Here is a 22,369-nt window from a genome sequence, read left to right on the forward strand (position 1 = left end):
ATCCAGAGAAATATATATTCCAATATAATATACTCAGCATAAACATTTTAAATAGATTCTATATTTTTGGTCCATCCATGACATATTACTAAAGTAGCCTATTTACTGTTGTTGATGTGGGTCACTTGCTGTTAGCCAATTCACTTTCTCGTACCAGGAGAGCTGAAAGGAACGAGTATTATTCCCTACCTTTTTCACCAAGTCAGTTTGAGGCGTTGGTCTCTTTAATTTTAATTTTTTCCTTGAAAGGAAGACTGGCAAATGGCTTCGCCAAAATTAAATCAGCAATGCTTGGCATCCGTGCGCAGCTTTCTTGCTAGCTGACTAGCCCCCTCAAGTTCAAGTTCAGTCACTCAAATAAACGAAATTTCTGGAACTAAGATAGCAAACTTGACAACACTATATTTACACTTTATTTACAATGAAAATATATACAAACTAAAAAAGCTGGTAGAAACCGTATGTAATGAATGAAATCGAAATGTAAGCCGATCTCTTACAATACACCACAGCACTTGCGAATCCGCATGGGACTGAACTGATGTTGCCAGATACTGCTGACGTTATCCAGCCCAAAATATGTTCAAAACCCGCCAATATGCACTTAAAACCGCTCAATTGAGCGGGAAACCCCCAACCTGGCAACACTGTACCGCTGCCTGTCTATAGTTGAAACGAGCTGTCAATCAAAGAAAATATCCGGCCGCTTTCACCAATCACCAGTCTCCTCGCGGAAACTGCCATGTCCCTCCCATGTGAGTCTTGCGTTTTGAGATTGAAAAGCGCAGAGCTCCCAAATGCCATTGAAGTCCACTGAGGCTGGGAGTTCGTGGGAGTCCGCGGGCGGGCGTTTTCGCAGTATTTGTCCAATAACCGTCTTGCATTTTGAGATTGAAAAGCGCAGAGCTCCCAATGCCATTGAAGCCCACTGAGGCTGCGCTGCATCGCGCTGTCACGAGGGAGAGAAACTCACGCACACATTAAAGTTATAAGGGCATTTTTAGAGGAGGCTGAGCCTCCCTTGTTGTCTTAGAGCAATCGCCCGTGATGCAAAGTAACTGGTGGTTGCAAAATGATTTCGATGTAATAGTTTTTGGATTACATTAGAGGTTAATGTCTTGCAATACTTTTGCTCACTCTGTCTCCTAGGTTATACCTCAGTCTTGTGCTTGGAAACGTGAATGTTACCCTCCTTAACAAACAGGCCAAGTAAGTATCTGATAACAGCCTTAGGCAGCCTTCCAAAACTTGTAATAGGCACATCAGACGCTTGCTGGCCGTGCTGTGAAAATTGTCCATGCAGACACTCATCTAAGCTTCCAAATCTGTTATTGCTTAACTCTTGAATATTTTCTATTGTGAATACTATCATTAAAAAGCTTATCTCTGCTTTCCAAATAAATTTATCTCATTAAGATCCGTTCAGTACTTTGGGAGTAACGGCAGGTTGAAGTTGGTACAACACAATAAAAACTCTGCTCGCGTGATGTCTGGGAAACTGCTGGTGATTTTTGAGTCATGGGAAAGTGGTCAGGCTCTCTTCTGATCAGTTTCTGACTGGATTACTTATGAATATCAATCAGATAACTTTTATAGGGATGTTCTCTAGTTCTTACTGTTTCTGATGAAATATTCAGCAAAATTTTCCGTCAGCTAGTTTTGATGTTCTGCTTCAGAGAAGACTTTGAAGTGAGTTTTCATAGCTTTAAAAACTTTATTTTTTCAAACCAAACTGATTCATGTAAATAAGTAACTATTTTAGAATATATCTGTAATTGTTTTGATGAAAAATATTAAGATCTTAGTGGTCAGAATGATGTTTTAAAAAACCGGAAGTCAGAAACACGAGTGTCAATTTCAATTCAGTTAATTGGAATTGTTTATTGGATGTGGATTACACAGTTTTTTGAGGTTAGCCTTGAAAGCTGTGAAAATTAATTGAAATAATCATTTATATTTTTTCATATAAACACTAGTAAGCCCTACTTAGACATACAAAGGCCTACAAACCACAAAGAGGGGATTAGAAATAATTTTATTTGTTTCTTGTGTACTGATTGAAATTTTTTTTACCTAATCAGCATCATTAATGCTAATTAAATACTACTTTGCATAATTGGTTTTTACTAATTTTTCAAAATTTGTATTCAGTATACAGTGGTGCTTGAAAGTTTGTGAACCCTTTAGAATTTTCTATATTTCTGCATAAATATGACCTAAAACATCACCAGATTTTCACACAAGTCCTAAAAGTAGATAAAGAGAACCCAGTTAAACAAATGAGACAAAAATATTATAGTTGGTCATTTATTTATTGAGGAAAATGATCCAATATTACATATCTGTGAGTGGCAAAAGTATGTGAACCTTTGCTTTCAGTATCTGGTGTGACCAGATACTGAAAGCAAAGTTGCAGTTGCAGCAATAACTGCAACTAAATGCTTCCTTGATCAGTCCTGCACACTGGCTTGGAGGAATTTTAGCCCATTCCTCCGTACAGAACAGCTTCAACTCTGGGATGTTGGTGGGTTTCCTCACATGAACTGCTCGCTTCAGGTCCTTCCACAACATTTTGATTGGATTAAGGTCAGGACTTTGACTTGGCCATTCCAAATCATTAACTTTATTATTCTTTAACCATTCTTTGGTAGAATGACTTGTATGCTTAGGGTCGTTGTCTTGCTGCATGACCCACCCCCTCTTGAGATTCAGTTCACGGACAGATGTGCTGACATTTTCCTTTAGAATTCGCTGCTATAATTCAGAATTCATTGATCCATCAATAATAGCAAGCTGTCCTGGCCCAGATGCAGCAAAACAGGCCCAAACCATGATACTACCACCACCATGTTTCACAGATGGGATAAGGTTCTTATGCTGGAATGCAGTGTTTTTCCTTTCTCCAAAAATAACGCTTCTCATTTAAACCATAAAGTTCTATTTTGGTCTCATCTGTCCACAAAACATTTTTCCTATAGATAGTTTTCACATGACGTCACAGAGTCGGGGAGTCCCTGGTGGCGGCCATCTTGGAGGTCACTGAGCACACATTGTAGCGCGCGAGTTACATTCATTTATATATTATTTACATTTATAGTTACATTACTACTATTTAAAGCTGCAATGGTGCACACCTGTTGTATTCACGGCTGTCGTAATAGGTCAGATGATGAAGTCAAGTGGCGTTTTTATGGAATTCCCACTGTACGGGAGCATGAAGGCGAGCAAACAAACTCAGCATACAAAGGAGAAATCTATGGCTTGCGAGAATCAGCCGCAAGGATTATCAGCCTTCCAAACACAGCAAAGTCTGCTCCGATCATTTTATAAGTGGTAAGTTGTTTAAATAAACAATCAATTGTGTTTAAGTTTGTTTTTGGAAACCAAACCATCATGTTAACAATCTCTGGAGAATGCCTAACTGGAACCGCTGAGTGTACGTTTACATTGTAATGTACACTTAATATCGCTCGTTTGTCACGTTTCTATTTGAAACTTGTCACTTCACTCACGCAAGGGTCATTTTTGAAAAACATTTTAGGTCTATTCTGTATGATTTAATTTGTGTTTGGGATACAAACAGCGCGCCTTTTGGCGGATGCTGCCTGAATCGCGCAGATCCGTTTTTTTTTTTGGGGGGGGCGTTGGAGTGTCTGATTATAATTTCAAAGTAAATTCTGTATTAAAATTACTAAATAAGCAAATCCGTTACAGTCCATGAAACAGGAAGTATAAGGATGAGAAAAAAACAGTTTAAATCGGGAAGCTGCGCACATTTGCGCAGCCCGAGCGGTGTGCAGGACTGCGCAAATGTGCGCAGCTTCCCGATTTAAACTGTTTTTTTCTCATCCTTATACTTCCTGTTTCATGGACTGTAACGGATTTGCTTATTTAGTAATTTTAATACAGAATTTACTTTGAAATTACAATCAGACACTCCCAACGCCCCCCTAAAAAACCCCCGGATCTGTGTGATTCAGGCGGCATCCGCCAAAAGGCGCGCTGTGAATATATAAAGTTGTATATATCAGACAGCCTTTAAAGTTTGATGAAGTCAGTTTCAGGCTTTGGCAGTTTCAGGCTTTGGCAGCCCTGCATAGTCACTTGAAAATGCATCTTTGTCCACTTCGTAGGGGTCAATTCCCCCAATCAAGGCCAGTTTGGCTGCATACCGATGTCGTCTAATGTATCTATATACTTCTGTTTGCTTGATTTTGCCGACATTGATCATACAACTTCATAAATTCGTCCGAGATAACGTAGCCGGTAGTGACGATGGTCCGTTTTGTTTGCCCTCCAAGATGGCAGCTGGGGGGCGTTCCCCGGAATGCCGTGACGTCAGTGAAAACTATCTATAGCCTTTTGGCTTGTCCACATGGTCTTTAGCAAACTGCAGATGAGCAGCAATGTTCTTTTTGGAGAGCAGTGGCTTTCTCCTTGCAACCCTGACATGCACACCATTGTTATTCAGTGTTCTCCTGATGGTGGACTCATGAACATTAACATTAGCCAATGTGAAAGAGGCCTTCAGTTGCTTAGAAGTTACCCTGAGGTCCTTTGTGACCTCGCCGACTATTACACGCCTTGCTCTTGGAGTGATCTTTTGGCCCTTTTCCACTACCCTTTTTCAGCTCACTTCAGCTTGCTTCAGCTCACTTCAGCCCGACACGGCTCGCGTTTCGACTATCTCAAAACAGCACGACTCAGCTCGCTTCAGCCCTGCTTAGCACCCAAAACTCGCACCGTTTTGGAGTGGGGCTGAAGCGAGCCAAACCGAGCTGAGTGAGGCTGGGGGCATGAGCAGACACTCCCCTGTGCACTGATTGGTGAGGAGGAGTGTCCTCACATGCCCACACACGCCCCACGAGCGCGCTGGGATCTGTAAACCCGGAAGAAGGAGAATTACGAGAATTCTGAAGCCTTATGCGCCTCGCCTCATCTATACGCTCTTGCCAGTATCTGTTGGCGTTGTCGGTGACAACAAGCCACAGCACCAAGACCAGCAACACTAACGACTCCATATCCTCCATGTTTATTGTTTACTATCCGGGTCGTGAGACTACCGCTTAAAAGATCACTGATGTCACTGTTTGCGCCGCTTAACGACATCACGTGACGTCCACCCACTTTCGCTAACTCCACCCAATGTGTCCACCCACTTCCAGCCAGCACGGTTCAGCGCGGTGGTAGTCGAAATGCAACTCCAATAGCCCCACTCAGCTCGACTCAGCACGGCACGGCTCAGCCCGACTCAGCCGCGTTTGTAGTGGAAAAGCGGCATTAGTTGGTCAACCATTCCTGGGGAGGGTAACAATGGTCTTGAATTTCCTCCATTTGTACACAGTCTGTTTGACTGTCAGGGATGAGAATTTTCCACGGATCCTCGGAATTCCAAGTTTTTCCCACTGAAAATGTCATTTTTGTGAAACGTGTAAATCCGTTGAGAAAATTTGGGGGGGGTCTGCGCGAGGCGAGGCTTGTGGTGGCACAAGCAGGCAGGACCGACCGACCGCCCGCCAGCATCTTTCGGCAGCGCTCATCGCAAAATTAGTTGCAGCTGTGATAACGGAAATTGTAATTGCTTTCTTTAATATTTATGCTAACCACAACTCACGACGATTTCCGGCAACGTTTTGGCGCTAGTTTCATCTCACTTCTACAATTCATGGAGAAACAAGCTACATGTACACGGTTTTGATCACTTCTTAAGTTCGTTATTTTGGTTAGTTTTCAAAGTTACTTTGCCAATATGGCAAAAGTTTTGGACCGCAAAAATGAGGATCGTGCCAGGGAAATCGATAAATTGAACGGGATAAAGAACTGTTTCCGATGGGCATGGCTCGATAGTAGCGTTACCATGCAGATAGGGACACAAACTGTGATGACGTGCCTGACGGAACATATCCGAAAAGTGGACGTGCCGGGAAAGGTTCTGTGTATTCTGTGCTCAGATATGATCAATTATGGAAACGGAGGAGCTAGAAACATCCAGGAGCACATCAAAACAAAAAAGCACAAAGGTACGTTTTACTTAAATTGTCAAAGATAGAGTCAGGAGGAATCTAATATATCGTTACGGTTACCTCCATTATCGCTCACGATATATTAGTGTGTCACGGAGTGAGCCGTGATGCTCTCGCACACACACCTTCACACACACACATCTCTCACGCAGGCGCACCGCGCATAGGCAGCAATCTGCCGGCAACGTTCAAACATCTTGGCTGACCTGTCGCTGTGAGTTGCACTTCATTTCCATTACTGTTTTCTGTATGGATATTACTGGTTTTCAAGCATTTCATACTCCACCGTTTGCCATAGTTTCTAACGAGAGCAGCATTTGTTGCGAGTGCAGGGAAAGGCCTACCGGCATTCTAGTAACATTTGTTTGGCTCCACTCGTATGTAAAACGCATCACACATTTCTAAGCATTTTCATCTCCCATCTGTTAAGCATTGTCTTTGGTCTAGGAAACACATACAAACCAGTTATTTCTAACGTCAAGTTTATTTAGTTCTAGCATTTTTATAACACAAAATAGTTTTTAGTAACTCATCACGCGAACTCCATATACTTCCGGTTTGTTGTGAGAAACCGAGGGACTGTACCATTGGCTTGTTATGGAGGGGTTTCGCGGGTGTTTGGTAGAACGGACTATTTTAACGGGGGTGTTTTACTGGTGTTGGGGAAACATGTATTTTACTATGCACTGAAGGGTTTTTGGTTAAAGAAAATTATTTTGGATGTTTGTATATTTTGTGTTTTTGTTTCTTTAAATTGTTATTTTGTATTTAGGATGTCATTATTTAGTTGATTGATTAATTTTGCAATTTGGGCTCAACTGTGGGAGGGGCTGCGGTTATGTAAGCTCTGCAGTAGCTCCAGAGCCTCAGTTGTGGTTGGAACGTCTTGTTTGAAGGTACTGGGGTTTGGCTGACTAATAGTTTTGTTCAGGGTCTTTTTTGATTTAGTCTGGCAAACTTGAAGCCTCTTTATTTTTGTTTTCTTATTTTGTTTGTATAGTTTTCTTTTTGGCAATTTGAACCTTTGGTTGGCGCACTGTAAATATTTGCACTATTTTAAGAAAAGTTTTGAAAATAGAAAAAATAAAAAATATATTTTTGGAGGAAGAAGTTTTCTGGCTCTCTGTCTGCTCCATTGCCGTCCATCCTTGCAACAAGTTTATAAACGTTTTAAACCATCATTGAATTTGAAATCATTTATATATTAATTATGTATGTGGGAAAGGGGGATTGTGAATTGGGCAGATGCCCCCTAGACCGGCCAGGCATTTCAGAGGTTTTTTAAATGTCCCATTCTCATCCCTGTGACTGTGGATTGGTGGAGTCCAAACTCTGTAGAGATGGTTTTGTAACCTTTTCCAGCCTCATGTGCATCAACAAGGCTTTTTCTGAGGTCCTCAGAAATCTCCTTTGTTCGTGCCATGATGCACTTCCACAAACGTGTTGTGAAGATCAGATTTTGATAGATCCCTGTTTTTTTTTTTTTAAATTAAACAGGGTGCCCACTCACACCTGATTGTCATCCCATTGATTGAAAACACCTGACTCTAATTTCACCTTCAAATTAACTGCTAATCCTAGAGGTTCACATACTTTTGCCACTCACAGATATGTAATATTGGATCATTTTCCTCAATAAATAAAATGACCAAGTATAATATTTTTGTCTCATTTGTTTAACTGGGTTCTCTTTACCTACTTTTAGGACTTGTGTGAAAATCTGATGTTGTTTTTGGTCATATTTATGCAGAAATATAGAAAATTTTAAAGGGTTCACAAACTTTCAAGCACCACTGTACAACCATCTATGTGCCTGCCAATTTCCATGGAAATATCTTGAAAAATAAAAAAAAAGTTATTAAGAAAAAACATTTGATCTCATTCATTAATGAGGTCCATTTTGGACCATGTGATCCTCATACAGAACATTACGGAAGTTTTCTAAAAATTAAGCCCTTTCTTCAATCTTTGATTTGTAATATCTCAAGAATGAATAAACATGTAATTCTTTACATTAATTCTGTAAAAAGTATGTTATTTTGAATTCACTGAGACCAGTTTCAAACAATTTGGATTGAATTTGAATTTTAACCTGATATGCCTATTTGTAATAAAAGTATAGAACTGCAGTCTTTTTATAATTACACTACTGTAATATGCAATATTAACATTAGTGGGTGATGTGTAATATATTGTTTATTACTATAGATGACAATATATTGCTTATTTGATTTAAATGCATTATTTTAGTTGAATGCTCTGTTTCATCGATAAACTCGTTCCAATACTCTTGTGTGGTATATGTAATTTATTGTATATATTCTGTTTCTCTCTTCCTTCTTTCTTTCTTGCATCAAGGATAGTCATCCAATTTCATTGTACTTAGTGCAAAGATAAAGGCATTCATTCATTAACATTTTTTCAGATTTGCCTATAAAGATGAATATGAGAAGTTCAAGCTCTACCTGACTGTCATACTTCTACTTTTCTCCTTTACGTGTCGGTTTGTGGTTAGCTACAGGTATGTCCAGAATCTTTTGTACTGCATAAGGTGGATGTTTAGTGTCCTAGTTCATTTCATTCCAGACCACCAGGGTGGTTCTCTTTTTGCTCGATTTCTTGCAGAGTAGCAATAGTAATAGAAAATCACCTTGTGACCATGACCTCATGTGTGTAGCCTAAGGTCAGCCTAAGTCATGTTCCTCGTCTTTCCCATTCTCATCTTGTCATGGAAGAATTGGATTCAAGATATTTTGCACTCTAATCAACTGTCTAAAGGAAGGATACATATGTAACTATGGTTCTACAACCAAGTGATGAACCATTATGGCCACCTGAGTTAATTGGGTTGAAGAGAATGGCCAGACAACAAGCATGACATAGTGGGTGTTTCATAGGCTGCACGCTCAAGGCCACGATAATAGGCGAAATGTGATGACTTTGCTATTAATACTCAGCAAGGAAATACAGTACCAATTAAAAGTTTGTACACCCCTACTCATTCATAGGTTTTTCTGTATTTTGACTATTTTCTACATTGTAGAACAATACTGAAGACATCAACACTATGAAATAACATCTAGAACATATATGGAATTATGTGGTAAAGTGTTTAAAAAAAACCCCAATATGTTTCATATTTTAGGTTCTTCAAAGTAGTCACATTATTGGCATTATCTTAACCAGCTTCATGAAGTAGTCGCCTGGAACGCTTTTCAATTAACGTGTGCCTTTTCAAAAGTTAATTGGTGCAATTTCTTGCCTTCTTAATGCATTTGAGATCAAACAGTAATTTTAATTTAATAAAAATACAGTAAATAGCCCTATTCAACAACTGTAGTAATCCATATTATGTCAAGAACCGCTCATCATCAAATGAAGCGTCTTTTAATGAATAAATATAAAGAAAAACCAATGAATTAGAAGGGTGTCCAAACTTTTGACTGGTACTGTAAGTGAACAGGAAAAACTCCACTAGTTTCAAAGGAGTCCGCCCTGGCAGTCCTCAACTTGGTCTTAGTAATCATAGTTATGTAAGTAACTTAGGAATCTCGGAAATTCTTTTATACTTTTTAGTATAAATACGGTGGTGATGATAGGAAATCATGTACGCTGATTAGTCGAGAGATTCAGACTATTTCTCGATAATCACTTCGAGCAACTTGGCAAAATAGCGGCTGATTGCTTCGTCAGTGTAAGAATTACAAATTATGAAAGAAAATCCTGTTCCTAAATGCATTAAAGATGCTGTGAAGTTTGGTCTAAAACGATTCAAAGGTAAGGTTGAACTGGGATTTTGTTTAGAAATAGATAAAATAAGTATTTTACAGTGGGGCAAAAAAGTATTTAGTCAGTCACCAATTGTGCAAGTTCTCCCACTTAAAAAGATGAGCGAGGCCTGTAATTTTCATCATAGGTACACTTCAACTATGAGAGACAGAATGGGGGGAAAGAATCCAGGAAATCACATTGTAGGATTTTTAATGAAATAATTGGTAAATTCCTCGGTAAAATAAGTATTTGGTCACCTACAAACAAGCAAGATTTCTGGCTCTCACAGACCTGTAACTACTTCTTTAAGAGGCTCCTCTGTCCTCCACTCATTACCTGTATTAATGGCACCTGTTTGAACTCGTTATCAGTATAAAAGACACCTGTCCACAACCTCAAGCAGTCACACTCCAAACTCCACTACGGCCAAGACCAAAGAGCTGTCAAAGGACACCAGAAACAAAATTGTAGACCTGCACCAGGTTGGGAAGACTGAATCTGCAATAGGTAAGCAGCTTGGTGTGAAGAAATCAACTGTGGGAGCAATTATTAGAAAATGGAAGACATACAAGACCACTGATAATCTCCCTCAATCTGGGGCTGCACGCAAGATCTCACCCCATGGGGTCAAAATGATCACAAGAATGGTGAGCAAAAATCCCAGAACCACACGGGGGACCTAGTGAATGACCTGCAGAGAGCTGGGACCAAAGTAACAAAGGCTACCATCAGTAACACACACTACGCCGCCAGGGACTCAAATCCTGCAGTGCCAGACGTGTCCCCCTGCTTAAGCCAGTACATGTCCAGGCCCGTCTGAAGTTTGCTAGAGAGCATTTGGATGATCCAGAAGAGGATTGGGAGAATGTCATATGGTCAGATGAAACCAAAATAGAACTTTTTGGTAAAAACTCAACTTGTCATGTTTGGAGGAGAAAGAATGCTGAGTTGCATCCAAAGAACACCATACCTACTGTGAAGCATGGGGGTGGAAACATCATGCTTTGGGGCTGTTTTTCTGCCAAGGGACCAGGACAACTGATCCGTGTAAAGGAAAGAATGAATGGGGCCATGTATCATGAGATTTTGAGTGAAAACCTCCTTCCATCAGCAAGGGCATTGAAGATGAAATGTGGCTGGGTCTTTCAGCATGACGATGATTCCAAACACACCGCCCGGGCAACAAAGGAGTGGCTTCGTAAGAAGAATTTCAAGGTCCTGGAGTGGCCTAGCCAGTCTCCAGATCTCAACCCCATAGAAAATCTTTGGAGGGAGTTGAAAGTCCGTGTTGCCCAGCGACAGCCCCAAAACATCACTGCTCTAGAGGAGATCTGCATGGAGGAATGGGCCCAAATACCAGCAATAGTGTGTGAAAACCTTGTGAAGACTTACAGAAAACGTTTGACCTCTGTCATTGCCAACAAAGGGTATATAACAAAGTATTGAGATGAACTTTTGTTATTGACCAAATACTTATTTTCCACCATAATTTGCAAATAAATTCTTTAAAAATCAGACAATGTGATTTTCTGGATTTTTTTTTCTCATTCTGTCTCTCATAGTTGAGGTATACCTATGATGAAAATTACAGGCCTCTCTCATCTTTTTAAGTGGGAGAACTTGCACAATTGGTGCCTGACTAAATACTTTTTTGCCCCACTGTATGTGACTCACATAGATGAGTGACAAGCCTGTGCACATTACATGCATGCTGTTTTTAAAGATAAAAAAAAAAATATATATATATATATATATATATATATATATATATATATATATATATATATAAAATATTTATTATTTTTTAAAATAATCACCTGTGTATTTATACTAAAACAACTCTCCACCTCAGGCTCAGTGAATATTGGTGAATAATAACCTTGACTTCGTCTAGGTTATTATTCACTTTGCCTTCAGCATATAATTGTTAAATAATGCTGTTTTATATTTAATGCATAAATAAGAAGTGAGTGCATGTGGGTTTTTTTGTTTTTGTTTTTAACTGTACCTGTTTTTGTTTTGTTTTTTCATTAACAGAGTGCTTGATGCACTTTTCAACTTTCTGTTGGTGTGGTATTACTGCACATTGACGATAAGAGAGAATATACTCATTAATAATGGCTCTAAGTGAGTAATAACTATATAATAAAGTATGCTTTTATTACAATAGTCAAATACAATGACTTTCACTTCTCTATTCGAATTGGATATACCTAATGCACTGTCTAGTGTTAACATCAATTTACTGCATTAAAAAATATTTAACATTCAGCTTTAGTTTATTTTGGTCACATCTTGACCTCTGACCAGATTTTTCTGTGTCTTTTGGTGTTGCAGGATTAAGGGCTGGTGGGTATTTCAACATTATGTGTCAACTTTCCTCTCTGGAGTAATGCTGACTTGGTAGGATATGCTGTATCTTTTTCAGGACGAGTGAGAAATTATGCATTGTAACAGGTTTAGTTTTGTACACAATTGTAGGTCTAAAACTGGAGCTGATATTTCTGTTAAAATAATATACTATTACCAATTTTGGTACTTATTGATCACATAAAATATGTGATTTAATATATACAGTGGGGTTCAAAAGTCAAAGATCATGAGTGAAAATTCTTCTATTTTGCATCATTTTTATTTTCTTGGATGAAAAATAGAATTTAAGTATTTCTATGCAGTTCAGAGTGTCTTTATTTGGTATGTCCTTTTTTTCTGTTAATGACCATGTATGCGCAGTGTAGACCACACGCACATGTATTTTTGTGTGTGTGTGTGTGTGTGTGTGTGTGTGTGTGTGTGTGTATACTAGTGCATCTCAAACAATTAGAATATCATGGAAAAAGTAATTTTTTTTTTTTGTAATTTAATTCAAAAAGGTAAACTTTCATGTATTTTGTAGTCATTACATGGAAAGTGAAATAGTTCGAGTCTTTTTTTTTTTTTGGATGATTATTGTAACACGGCAATGACAGGCCAGACACTCATGGATTAAGAACAAACTCAGGGTTTTAATATAGACAGTGAGAGAAGGCAATGTACAATAACCACACCAGGTCAATACCGGGAAATCCAACTGAGTAATGAGGGCTAGACAAATCATGGTCATGAAATGGGCGAGAGTCCAAGAACCGGAAATCAGGAAAACACAGGCAGAATAAACACAAGGGCTAGGCAAATCGGAGTCGAGAAACGAGCAGAGATCGAGAAACCGGGAAGTGAGAGAAAAGAGCAAACAAACAGAAGGGCTTGGCGAAACGGGAAGAAACCGGAAGGCAAAAAGGGTCGTACACGGAAATGCAATCAGATACAAACACTCAGTAGGCTCATGGAAAATGTGGAGGCAATACTGTGCAAAGAACTAAACAAGCAGAGGGGTATAAATACAGACATAAACAAAAAGGTACAGGTGATAACAATTAGAACTCGGGGGATCCACTCCTAGGAAGTGGCTCCGGATTGGTGGATTGGGTGCATGTGGTAGTGTCAGGTGTGTGAGTGGGATTGTGGGAAGTGGAGTCCAGAGTGTTAGGTGAGCCCAGCAGCGTGGCAATTATGGCTTAGAGTACATGAAAATCAGAAATCCAGTATCTCAAATTATTAGAATATTACCTAAGATCACTCAAAAAAGGATTTACAATACAGAAATGTCCAACTTATTAAAAAAAAAAAAGTGTATTCATTTATGGCCAGTCAAGCATAGTAATATCACAGTCAGCAAACCATTTGGTAGTAGTTTTGGCACTGTGGGCAGGTGCTAAGACCTGCTGGAAAAGGAAATTGGCACCTCCATAAAGCATGTCAACAGATGGAAGCATGAAGTACTCTAAAATCTCCTGGTAGATGACTGTGTTGACTTTGGACTTGGTAAAACACACGGTGGACCAACACTAGCAGATGACATGGCACCCCAAATCATCACAGACTGGAAACTTCACACTGGACTTCAGACACCTTGGATTCTGTGCCTCTCCACTCTTCCTAGAGAGAGACTCTAGGACCTTGATTTTCCAAATGAAATGCAAAATTTACTTTCACCTGAAAAGCAGACTATGGATCACTGAACAACAGTCCAGGTCTTTTTTTTGTTTTTCCTTGGCCCAGGTAAGACGCTTCTGACATTCTCTGGTTCAGGAGTGGCTTGATATTAGGAATGTGACCATTGTAGCCCCTTTCTTGAAGATGTCTGTACGTGGTGACTCTTGATGCACTGACACCAGCCTCAGTGTACTTTTTGTGAAACTCTTCCAAGTTCTTAAATTGACTTTTCTTGACAATCCTCTCAAGGCTGCGGTCATCCCTGTTGCTTGTGCACCTTTTCCAGCCAGCCTTTTCAGCAATGACCTTCTGCGGCTTACCCCCCTTGTGGAGGTGTTGATCATCCATCTTCTGGACAACTGTCAAGTTAGCAGTCTTCCCCCATGATTGTGGTTGCATGTACTGCACTAGACCGAGAGATACACAGTATTTATGCTGTTTTACTCAAACTTTTTTTTTGTGCGCTATAGGCCATAATTATCAAAATTAAAATAGAAAATGCTTGAAACATTTACTTTCTTAAATAACTGATGGAAAATATTGAACTTTTCATGATACTCTAATAGTCTGAGGTGTGTGTGTGTTACATTTTTTCCCCCCATTCTATCCACATTCACTGAATATGAGCAATTGTGCGCTCTGATTGGCTACTCTACTACTAGGGTATCAGCTCCTATAGAGATCTTGCAGTCACGTGACCGGAAAGTACACAACCGCCATCTTGTCAGTCAAAAACACCGCTGAATACTGCTGCACTCGTGTACAGAATGGATCAATTTCAACCGACGGACTACACGGCTCATTTTTCTAATGAACAGATAACTAGATATATGTCTAAAATAAACGATCTACAGATTAGTGACCCTTATGGCTTACCGGACGGAGTTTTCACGACCGGATTTTGAACTGCCAGCGGAATACCCAGACGTGTATAATTACCTCATTAACTTTCCCTCGCTGTTCAGTGGTGAAGCACTGCATGCCTATAAATCTCTGGACAGTTATCTTTACAGAAATTCAGGATTTGTCAGCGACTCAGATGTGGCATCTTGTAAACAAGAATCCTCATTGGACGGGTAAGTCACTTAAGTATTGAGTATAGCACTGACCAGCCAATTATAGAATAGAATAAGGTAATTCCAGCTGTAATTCCAAATCGTCCGTCTTGTTTACATGGATCTGGCGTTGGAGAGGTAGAGGCTTGGCAGTGGAGATTTGAGTGGCTGTTTTCTGAGCTTAGTCAACAGGCCGGCTCTGCAGCCTCGCTTTTGCTTTCGCTCCCGGCGCCGCCTCCTTCGCTTTGCTTCCAATAACAATCCACGGAGACCCCGCTGGTCTCGCTATCTCGTCCGGAATGTTGTGCATGCGATGGAAATCGCTACAAACCGTCATTTTCTGCTGGAAACCAATGTCCAGTAAGTCCATACGGTTGTAGTGGATATTGAAGTCCGGTACAGACGAACAACACGCAAAAATACACACAAAAAACATAAAAAACGTGCACAGGTAGGGAGAGCTTGTAGCCGCAGCCGTTGTAGTAGAATTGTATATAGTAGGGTTTTCCAGAAGAAAAGGTAGAAGTAAAAGCAGAAGCAGAAGGCGGAATATGGCGTTTGACCGACAAGATGGTGTCTGTCACAATCTGGATCGGCTGTGACGTCACATGCAAGTGCTCCATACCATGAGTGGAGAAAAACAAAATGGCGGCGCATGTTGCTGAACCAACTGAGGATGAAATAAAAACTCTCCTTGAAAACACCCCCCCCCCCCCCCCCCCCCAAAATACAAAAAAGCAACAAAATATGGACAAAGTATTCGATGGTAAGAATTTATCTTTTTTTTTCCAATAATAATAATAATAATAATAATAATTATTATTATTATTAGCATTTTTCACAAATTGCTCCTGTCATTTTGCCGGGTTGTTTACATTCTAAGCGGAATTGATTTTGTTGGATGTTTTGTATAAAGTTTTTATTTATCAAATTTGCAAAAAGTAAAAATGCTCTATTTCTCAAAATCCAGTACATGTGGACAGAAGAAAACAGTTATTCCACTCAATCTTGTTGTACATGGTTTATTGCCAACTTGGCGCTCTGTGCCTCTTTGGCTATCAGCTCATGTACTACTCGATTTCGTGGAATAATAAATAAATATAGGTGGTGTGAAGATATGAAGTTTATCTTCGAGTGGTGAATGGATACATCATGAGTGAGTGCAGCGAATGAGTGAAATATTTTTCAACATGAGAAGCTAAACTTAATTTCTCCATGCCTCCATGTAATATTCTTTTTATTATATTAATATATCTACAAAAAATGCAAGTTAATCACAAGAATTTTAATTTTGAACCGGTTCGCCATTTTGATGATGCGCATCAAGTCAGTGGGAAAATACTGGGAGTGCTGACATCATTGGTATCCTCACAAGTGAAGATATTGGAAAATATGTTACTCAGGTCCAGGATGTATTTCGTATGAAAAATTAGTTTTTCAACAAGCGAAGACAAACTTCATATCTTCAGGCCAACATGTAATTTTCTTTTTATTATATAGACACATACAGAAACTATGCAAGTGAATCAAAACAGTTCGATGTCCTCATTTGTGAGGATATTGGAAAATATGGTACTCAATGTCTCGGATGTAGTTCGTATGAAAAATACAAGTGCCGTTGTAGAGGTCAGAGCAGGTGGGTGGAGCACAGAAGTACGGCAGGACAGAACTGAGTTCCAAAAACTATTTATTGTGTTACTTTTCAGTCAAAAACACACACTCCCAGTCACCCAGACACACACACACACACACAAGTCGTCTGGTGCGGGAGAGAGCTCACTTCCTCTGCTCTCTCTCTCCTTATATAGGGCGTGGTTGCTGGGAAGACACACAAACACAGGTTAATTGCTCTCAGGTGAAGTGATTCTGCCACTTACCTTCCCTGACTCCGCCCTCCGGTCACAGACCGGCGCTTGACCACGCCCCCGCTGCCACATACCCCCACCGCCCGACTCAGGCCGGGCGCCCGTCCGGCCTGCAGCTGACTCCCCCCCCTTTGACGGGAGAGGAAGTCCACCACGACCATCTGCGCCCCCGGCCTGTGGACCACCTTGAAGTTGAAGGGTTGGAGTGCCAGATACCAACGGGTGATCCGCGCGTTGGCATCCTTCTTGCGGTGGAGCCACTGGAGGGGCGCGTGGTCCGAACAGAGGGTGAAAGGGCGCCCCAGCAGGTAGTAACGGAGGGCGAGGACCGCCCACTTGATCGCCAGGCACTCCTTCTCAATCGTGCTGTAGCGCCCCTCACGCACTGACAGCTTCCGACTGATGTACAGGACCGGGCGGTCCTCCCCCTCCACCTGCTGGGACAAAACGGCCCCCAGCCCTCTGTCCGACGCATCCGTCTGTAACGTAAAAGGGAGAGAGAAGTCAGAGGAGTGTAAAAGTGGCCCCCCACACAGTGCAGCCTTTACCTCAGAGAAAGCCTGCTGACACTGCTCCGTCCACTGGACCGGATCTGGCGCCCCCTTTTTAGTGAGGTCAGTCAGCGGGCTGGTGACGTCCGAATAATTAGGTATAAACCTACGATAGTAGCCAGCCAGCCCCAGGAACTGTCTCACCCCCTTTTTGGTCTTGGGCCTCGGGCAGGCCGCAATCGCTGCTGTCTTATTAATTTGGGGACGCACCTGCCCGTTGCCCAAGTGGAAGCCCAGATACCGTACTTCCACCCGCCCAATCGCACACTTCTTTGGGTTGGCAGTGAGTCCCGCCCGCCTCAGCGACCTAAGGACGGCCCTCAGGTGTTGCAGGTGCCGCTGCCAGTCATTACTATAAATGATAATATCATCTAAATACGCGGCTGCATAGGTGGCGTGGGGCCGGAGGACCCTGTCCATCAGCCGCTGAAACGTAGCGGGCGCCCCAAACAGCCCAAACGGAAGTGTGATGAACTGGTGTAAGCCGAACGGTGTGGAAAAGGCCGTTTTCTCCCGGGATAATGGAGTCAAGGGGATCTGCCAATATCCCTTCGTCAAATCCAGTGTCGAGTAAAAGCGAGCTGTGCCTAGTCGATCGAGCAGCTCATCAATACGGGGCATTGGGTATGCGTCGAGTTTAGACACCGCGTTGACTTTTCTATAGTCCACACAGAACCGGACCGAGCCGTCGGCCTTGGGGACCAAGACCACCGGGCTGCTCCAGTCACTGTGGGACTCCTCGACGATGCCCATTTCGAGCATGGCCTGAAGTTCTTCCCGAACCACCTTTTTTTTTGTGTTCGGGTAGCCTGTAAGGGTGGCTATGCACTACCACCCCCGGGGGTGTCTCTATGTGGTGTTCTATGAGGTTAGTGCGACCGGGCAGGGGCGAGAACACATCCGAAAACTCGGCCTGCAACTGGGCGACCTCCGTGAGTTGGGTCGGGGAGAGGTGGTCTCCACAGGGGACCGGAGAGGTACGTGATGCCAATGTCCCTTTTTGAACCTCCGGCCCCAGCTCCGCCTTCTCCGGAACTACCGACACCAATGCCACGGGGACCTCCTCGTTCCAGAGTTTCAGCAGATTGAGGTGGTAGATCTGTAGGCCCCCACCCCTGTCTGTTCGCCTCACCTCATAGTCGACGTCCCCGACTCGCCGTGTGACCTCAAAGGGCCCTTGCCACTTGGCGATCAATTTGGAGCTCGACGTGGGCAACAGTACGAGTACTTTATCTCCCAGTGTGAACTCTCTAAGGCGCGTACCCTTGTTGTACAGGCGGGCTTGCCGTTCCTGGGCCTGCCGCAAATTCTCCTGAGTTAGGTGGGTGAGCGTGTGGAGTTTTGCGCGCAGGTCCATAACGTACTGAATTTCGTTCTTACTTTGTGAAGGTCCCTCCTCCCAATTTTCCCGCAGCACGTCCAGGATGCCGCGCTGCTTACGCCCATATAATAATTCGAACGGGGAGAACCCCGTGGAGGCTTGGGGGACCTCTCGCACTGAGAACAGCAAGGGTTCGAGCCACTTATCCCAATTACGTGCGTCCTCACTTACGAATTTCTTAATATTTTTGAGGGTGCGGTTGAACCGTTCCACTAAACCGTCCATTTGTGGGTGATATACGCTGGTGTGGATCGGCTTAATCCCCAATAACCCATACAGTTCGCGCAGTGTTCGTGACATAAACGTAGTGCCTTGGTCAGTCAGAATCTCTTTCGGGATTCCAACTCGGGAGATGACACGGAAGAGTGCCTCTGCAATACTGCGTGCTGAGATATTGCGCAGAGGCACTGCTTCCGGGTATTGCATTTCATAGTCCACCAGAACTAATATAAAGCGGTACCCTCGTGCTGACCGATCTAATGGCCCGATGAGATCCATCCCAATTCTCTCAAACGGGGTCTCGATTAACGGTAGAGGGCGCAAAGGCGCTTTTGGAATGGCCGCTGGATTTACTAACTGGCATTCGCGGCATGCCGTACACCACCTACGGACATCGCCGTGAATCCCCAGCCAATAGAATCGGGCCATTATTCGGGCTAGTGTTTTATCCTGCCCCAAGTGTCCAGCCATGGGATTAAAGTGAGCCGCCTGGAATACCAATTCCCGGTGGCTCTTTGGAATCAAAAGCTGCGTGACTCGCTCTTTAGTTTGAGTGTCCTGTGTCACTCGGTATAATCTATCCTTCATAATCGTGAAGTAGGGGAAGGACGGGGTGGCGTTCGGCAGGAGCGTTTGACCATCGATTACTCTCACTTGGTCAAACGCATGCCGCAGAGTCTCGTCTCGCGACTGCTCTAATGGGAAATCCGCGAGGGATTCCCCAAGAGAGAGAGGAGGAGCCGGCGGCTCCTCACTCTGACGCGGAGATGACGTAGACGGCTCTGTGACAGCTGCTCCCGCCAAAGCGACACCGGGACCTCCCCCTGTCAACTGGCAGGACCCACTCTCTACTAGGCACGTCATTAAACCCCGAAATCCCGGCCAATCAGTCCCCAAAATTAAAGAGTGGGTAAGGCGGGGATTAACCGCCGCCTTCACTATAAATTTTTCCCCTCTGAAAATAATGTGGACCGACACCAAAGGGTAGCGGTGAACATCCCCGTGCACACACAACACCCTCACCCCTTGTGCTCCCCCCAATGCCTCGTTTTGAACCAGGCTTTGGCGAATTGAGGTCTGATTACAACCAGAATCCACCAACGCCTGATATGTAGCCCCTTGGATACTCACCGGTATGCGATACACTCCGGTCCGATCGAGGGCGGCCTCTGGCGCGTCGGGGATCCGAACCACCGCGCCCACTTCCATTGTCGTGCATTGCTGTTGAAGGTGGCCCGGCTCCCCGCAGCGCCAGCCAACCGGCCCGGGCTTTCCCTCTGCACCGGTGATCTGGGGTTCACTCACCTGAGGTGGGGGAGAGACAGACACAGAAGGGAGAAACGGGAGGGCACCGCGGGTGCGGCAGGCCGGCTGGGGTGAGGCCGGCCCCCGTCTCCGCGGTGGGGGAATGGGGCGAGGACAGGACACAGGAGGAGGGGGAGAGAGAGAGAGAGAAGAGAAGATGCCGTCCTGCCGCCGGGACAGCCGCCAAATGGTCCTCCGCCAGCTCGACTGCCTGATCCAGCGACGCCGGGTGGTGGCACCGGACCCACTCCTCAGTTCCTGCTGGCAAGCGAGCGACGAACTGTTCCAGCGCCACCTGGTCGAGGATTCCTTCGGCTTCGCGGTTGTTGGCCCTCAGCCACCGCCAGCAGGCGTCCCGGAGCTGCTGGCCAAACGCGAACGGCCGGCCGACTTCCTCCAAGCGCAGCGCGCGGAAGCGCTGGCGCTGCTGTTCTGGAGTGCGCCCCACGCGCTGGAGGACGGCCCGGCTGAAGTCCGCGTAGGCCAGCCGGCGGTCGGCGGGGAGCTGTAGCGCAGCCAGCTGTGCTTCTCCCGTGAGCAGGGGGAGGAGGCGCGCCGCGCGCTGCTCCATCGGCCACCCTGAGGCTTCGGCGACTTGCTCAAAGAGCGTGATGAACGCCTCGAGGTCTTCCTGCGGGCCCATCTTGGTGACAGTGAGGGGAGACGGGCCCGCGGTAGGAGCACTGGTGGACCCCGCCGACGCGAGGAGGTGCCGGAACGCCTGTCGATCTTCTTGTTGGGCCAACACCAGGGCCTCGAACCGCTCTTCTTGCTCCTTTCGGAGGGTGAGTAGCGCCTGGTGCTGGCTTTGCTGGGCCGTGGCAAGGGCGTGGACCAGTTCAGCAAACGGGGAGGACTCCATGGGGCTGTGAGGCTGCTGTGCTCCAGATCCCCGGGTTTCGGCACCACTGTAGAGGTCAGAGCAGGTGGGTGGAGCACAGAAGTACGGCAGGACAGAACTGAGTTCCAAAAACTATTTATTGTGTTACTTTTCAGTCAAAAACACACACTCCCAGTCACCCAGACACACACACACACACACAACTTGTCTGGTGCGGGAGAGAGCTCACTTCCTCTGCTCTCTCTCTCCTTATATAGGGCGTGGTTGCTGGGAAGACACACAAACACAGGTTAATTGCTCTCAGGTGAAGTGATTCTGCCAATTACCTTCCCTGACTCCGCCCTCCTGTCACAGACCGGCGCTTGACCACGCCCCCGCTGCCACAGCCGTATTTCCCAGTTAAAAAAAAAATTTATATAAACATGAGTGTTGTGGCAGTGGGGGTGTGGTCAAGCAGCAGTTTGTGACTGGAGGAAGGGGCCAGGGAAGGTGAGTGGTAAAGTGAGCGCACCTGTTGTCAATTGGTGTGTGCGTGCGTGTGTGTGTGTGTCTTCAACATTGATGACAGAGTGGTGATAAAGAGGGGGAGAGTGAAGAGTTGGCTGTCTCCTGACCAGAGCTTGTGTACGTTTGTGATAAAAAGACTTGACATTAAGTTGAAAAGCCAAATTGATAAATAAAGAACTGTGTTTAACATCATTACCCACCTGCCTGTGCTTCAGTGTTCCACCCACCCCAGGGACATACTACAGATGCTTTACTGGGAAATTCGCCACTCGTATTTTTCATATGAAATGCATCCTGGACTTGAATAACACATTTTCCAATATCTTCACTTGTGAGGCTATCGATGGTATCACGCCCAGTGTTTTCCTGCTGACTTGACGCATGTTGTCAAAATGGCAAACTGGTTCAAAATTAAAATTATTTTGATTAACTTGCGGGGTTTTTTTTGTGACTGTGTATATAATAAGAATATTACACATTGGCTTGAAGATATGAAGTTTATCTTCTCGTGTTGAAAAATATTTCACTCCTTTGCTGCACTCACTCATGAAATATATTTACCACTCGAAGATAAACTTCATATCTTCATGCCACTGTGTAATATCCTCTCTCTCTCTCTCTCTCTCTCTCTCTCTCTTTCTCTCTCTCTCTCTCTCTCTCTCTTTCTCTCTCTCTCTCTCTCTCTCTCTCTCTCTCTCTAAATATATATATATTACACACAGTACTGTGCAAAAGTCTGAGGGGGGCCCCCTCTTTTTTTTTTAATTATAATTTTTTTTTTAAGCAAAGGGTCCTCACACCAAACATTGACTTTTTTCA

At 43.7% G+C, this 22,369-nt stretch overlaps 1 protein-coding gene across 2 annotated transcripts in view; it reads left to right on the plus strand.

Annotated features, from left to right (window-relative positions):
* The window catches only part of tmem120aa (transmembrane protein 120Aa), a 53,533-nt gene that overhangs the window by 21,900 nt on the left and 9,264 nt on the right, over positions 1–22,369 (plus strand). The window contains exons 4-7 of one of the 2 annotated variants that reach the window (XM_060908653.1): positions 1,150–1,209; positions 8,449–8,544; positions 11,832–11,921; positions 12,132–12,197. In XM_060908653.1, the coding sequence (XP_060764636.1) occupies positions 1,150–1,209; positions 8,449–8,544; positions 11,832–11,921; positions 12,132–12,197 (312 nt within the window). The remainder of the gene's footprint in view (positions 1–1,149; positions 1,210–8,448; positions 8,545–11,831; positions 11,922–12,131; positions 12,198–22,369) is intronic. The other variant, XM_060908654.1, reaches the window with a different exon arrangement.

Source organism: Neoarius graeffei, chromosome 25, assembly GCF_027579695.1.
Source record: "Neoarius graeffei isolate fNeoGra1 chromosome 25, fNeoGra1.pri, whole genome shotgun sequence".
Classification (NCBI taxonomy): Eukaryota; Metazoa; Chordata; class Actinopteri; order Siluriformes; family Ariidae; genus Neoarius; species Neoarius graeffei.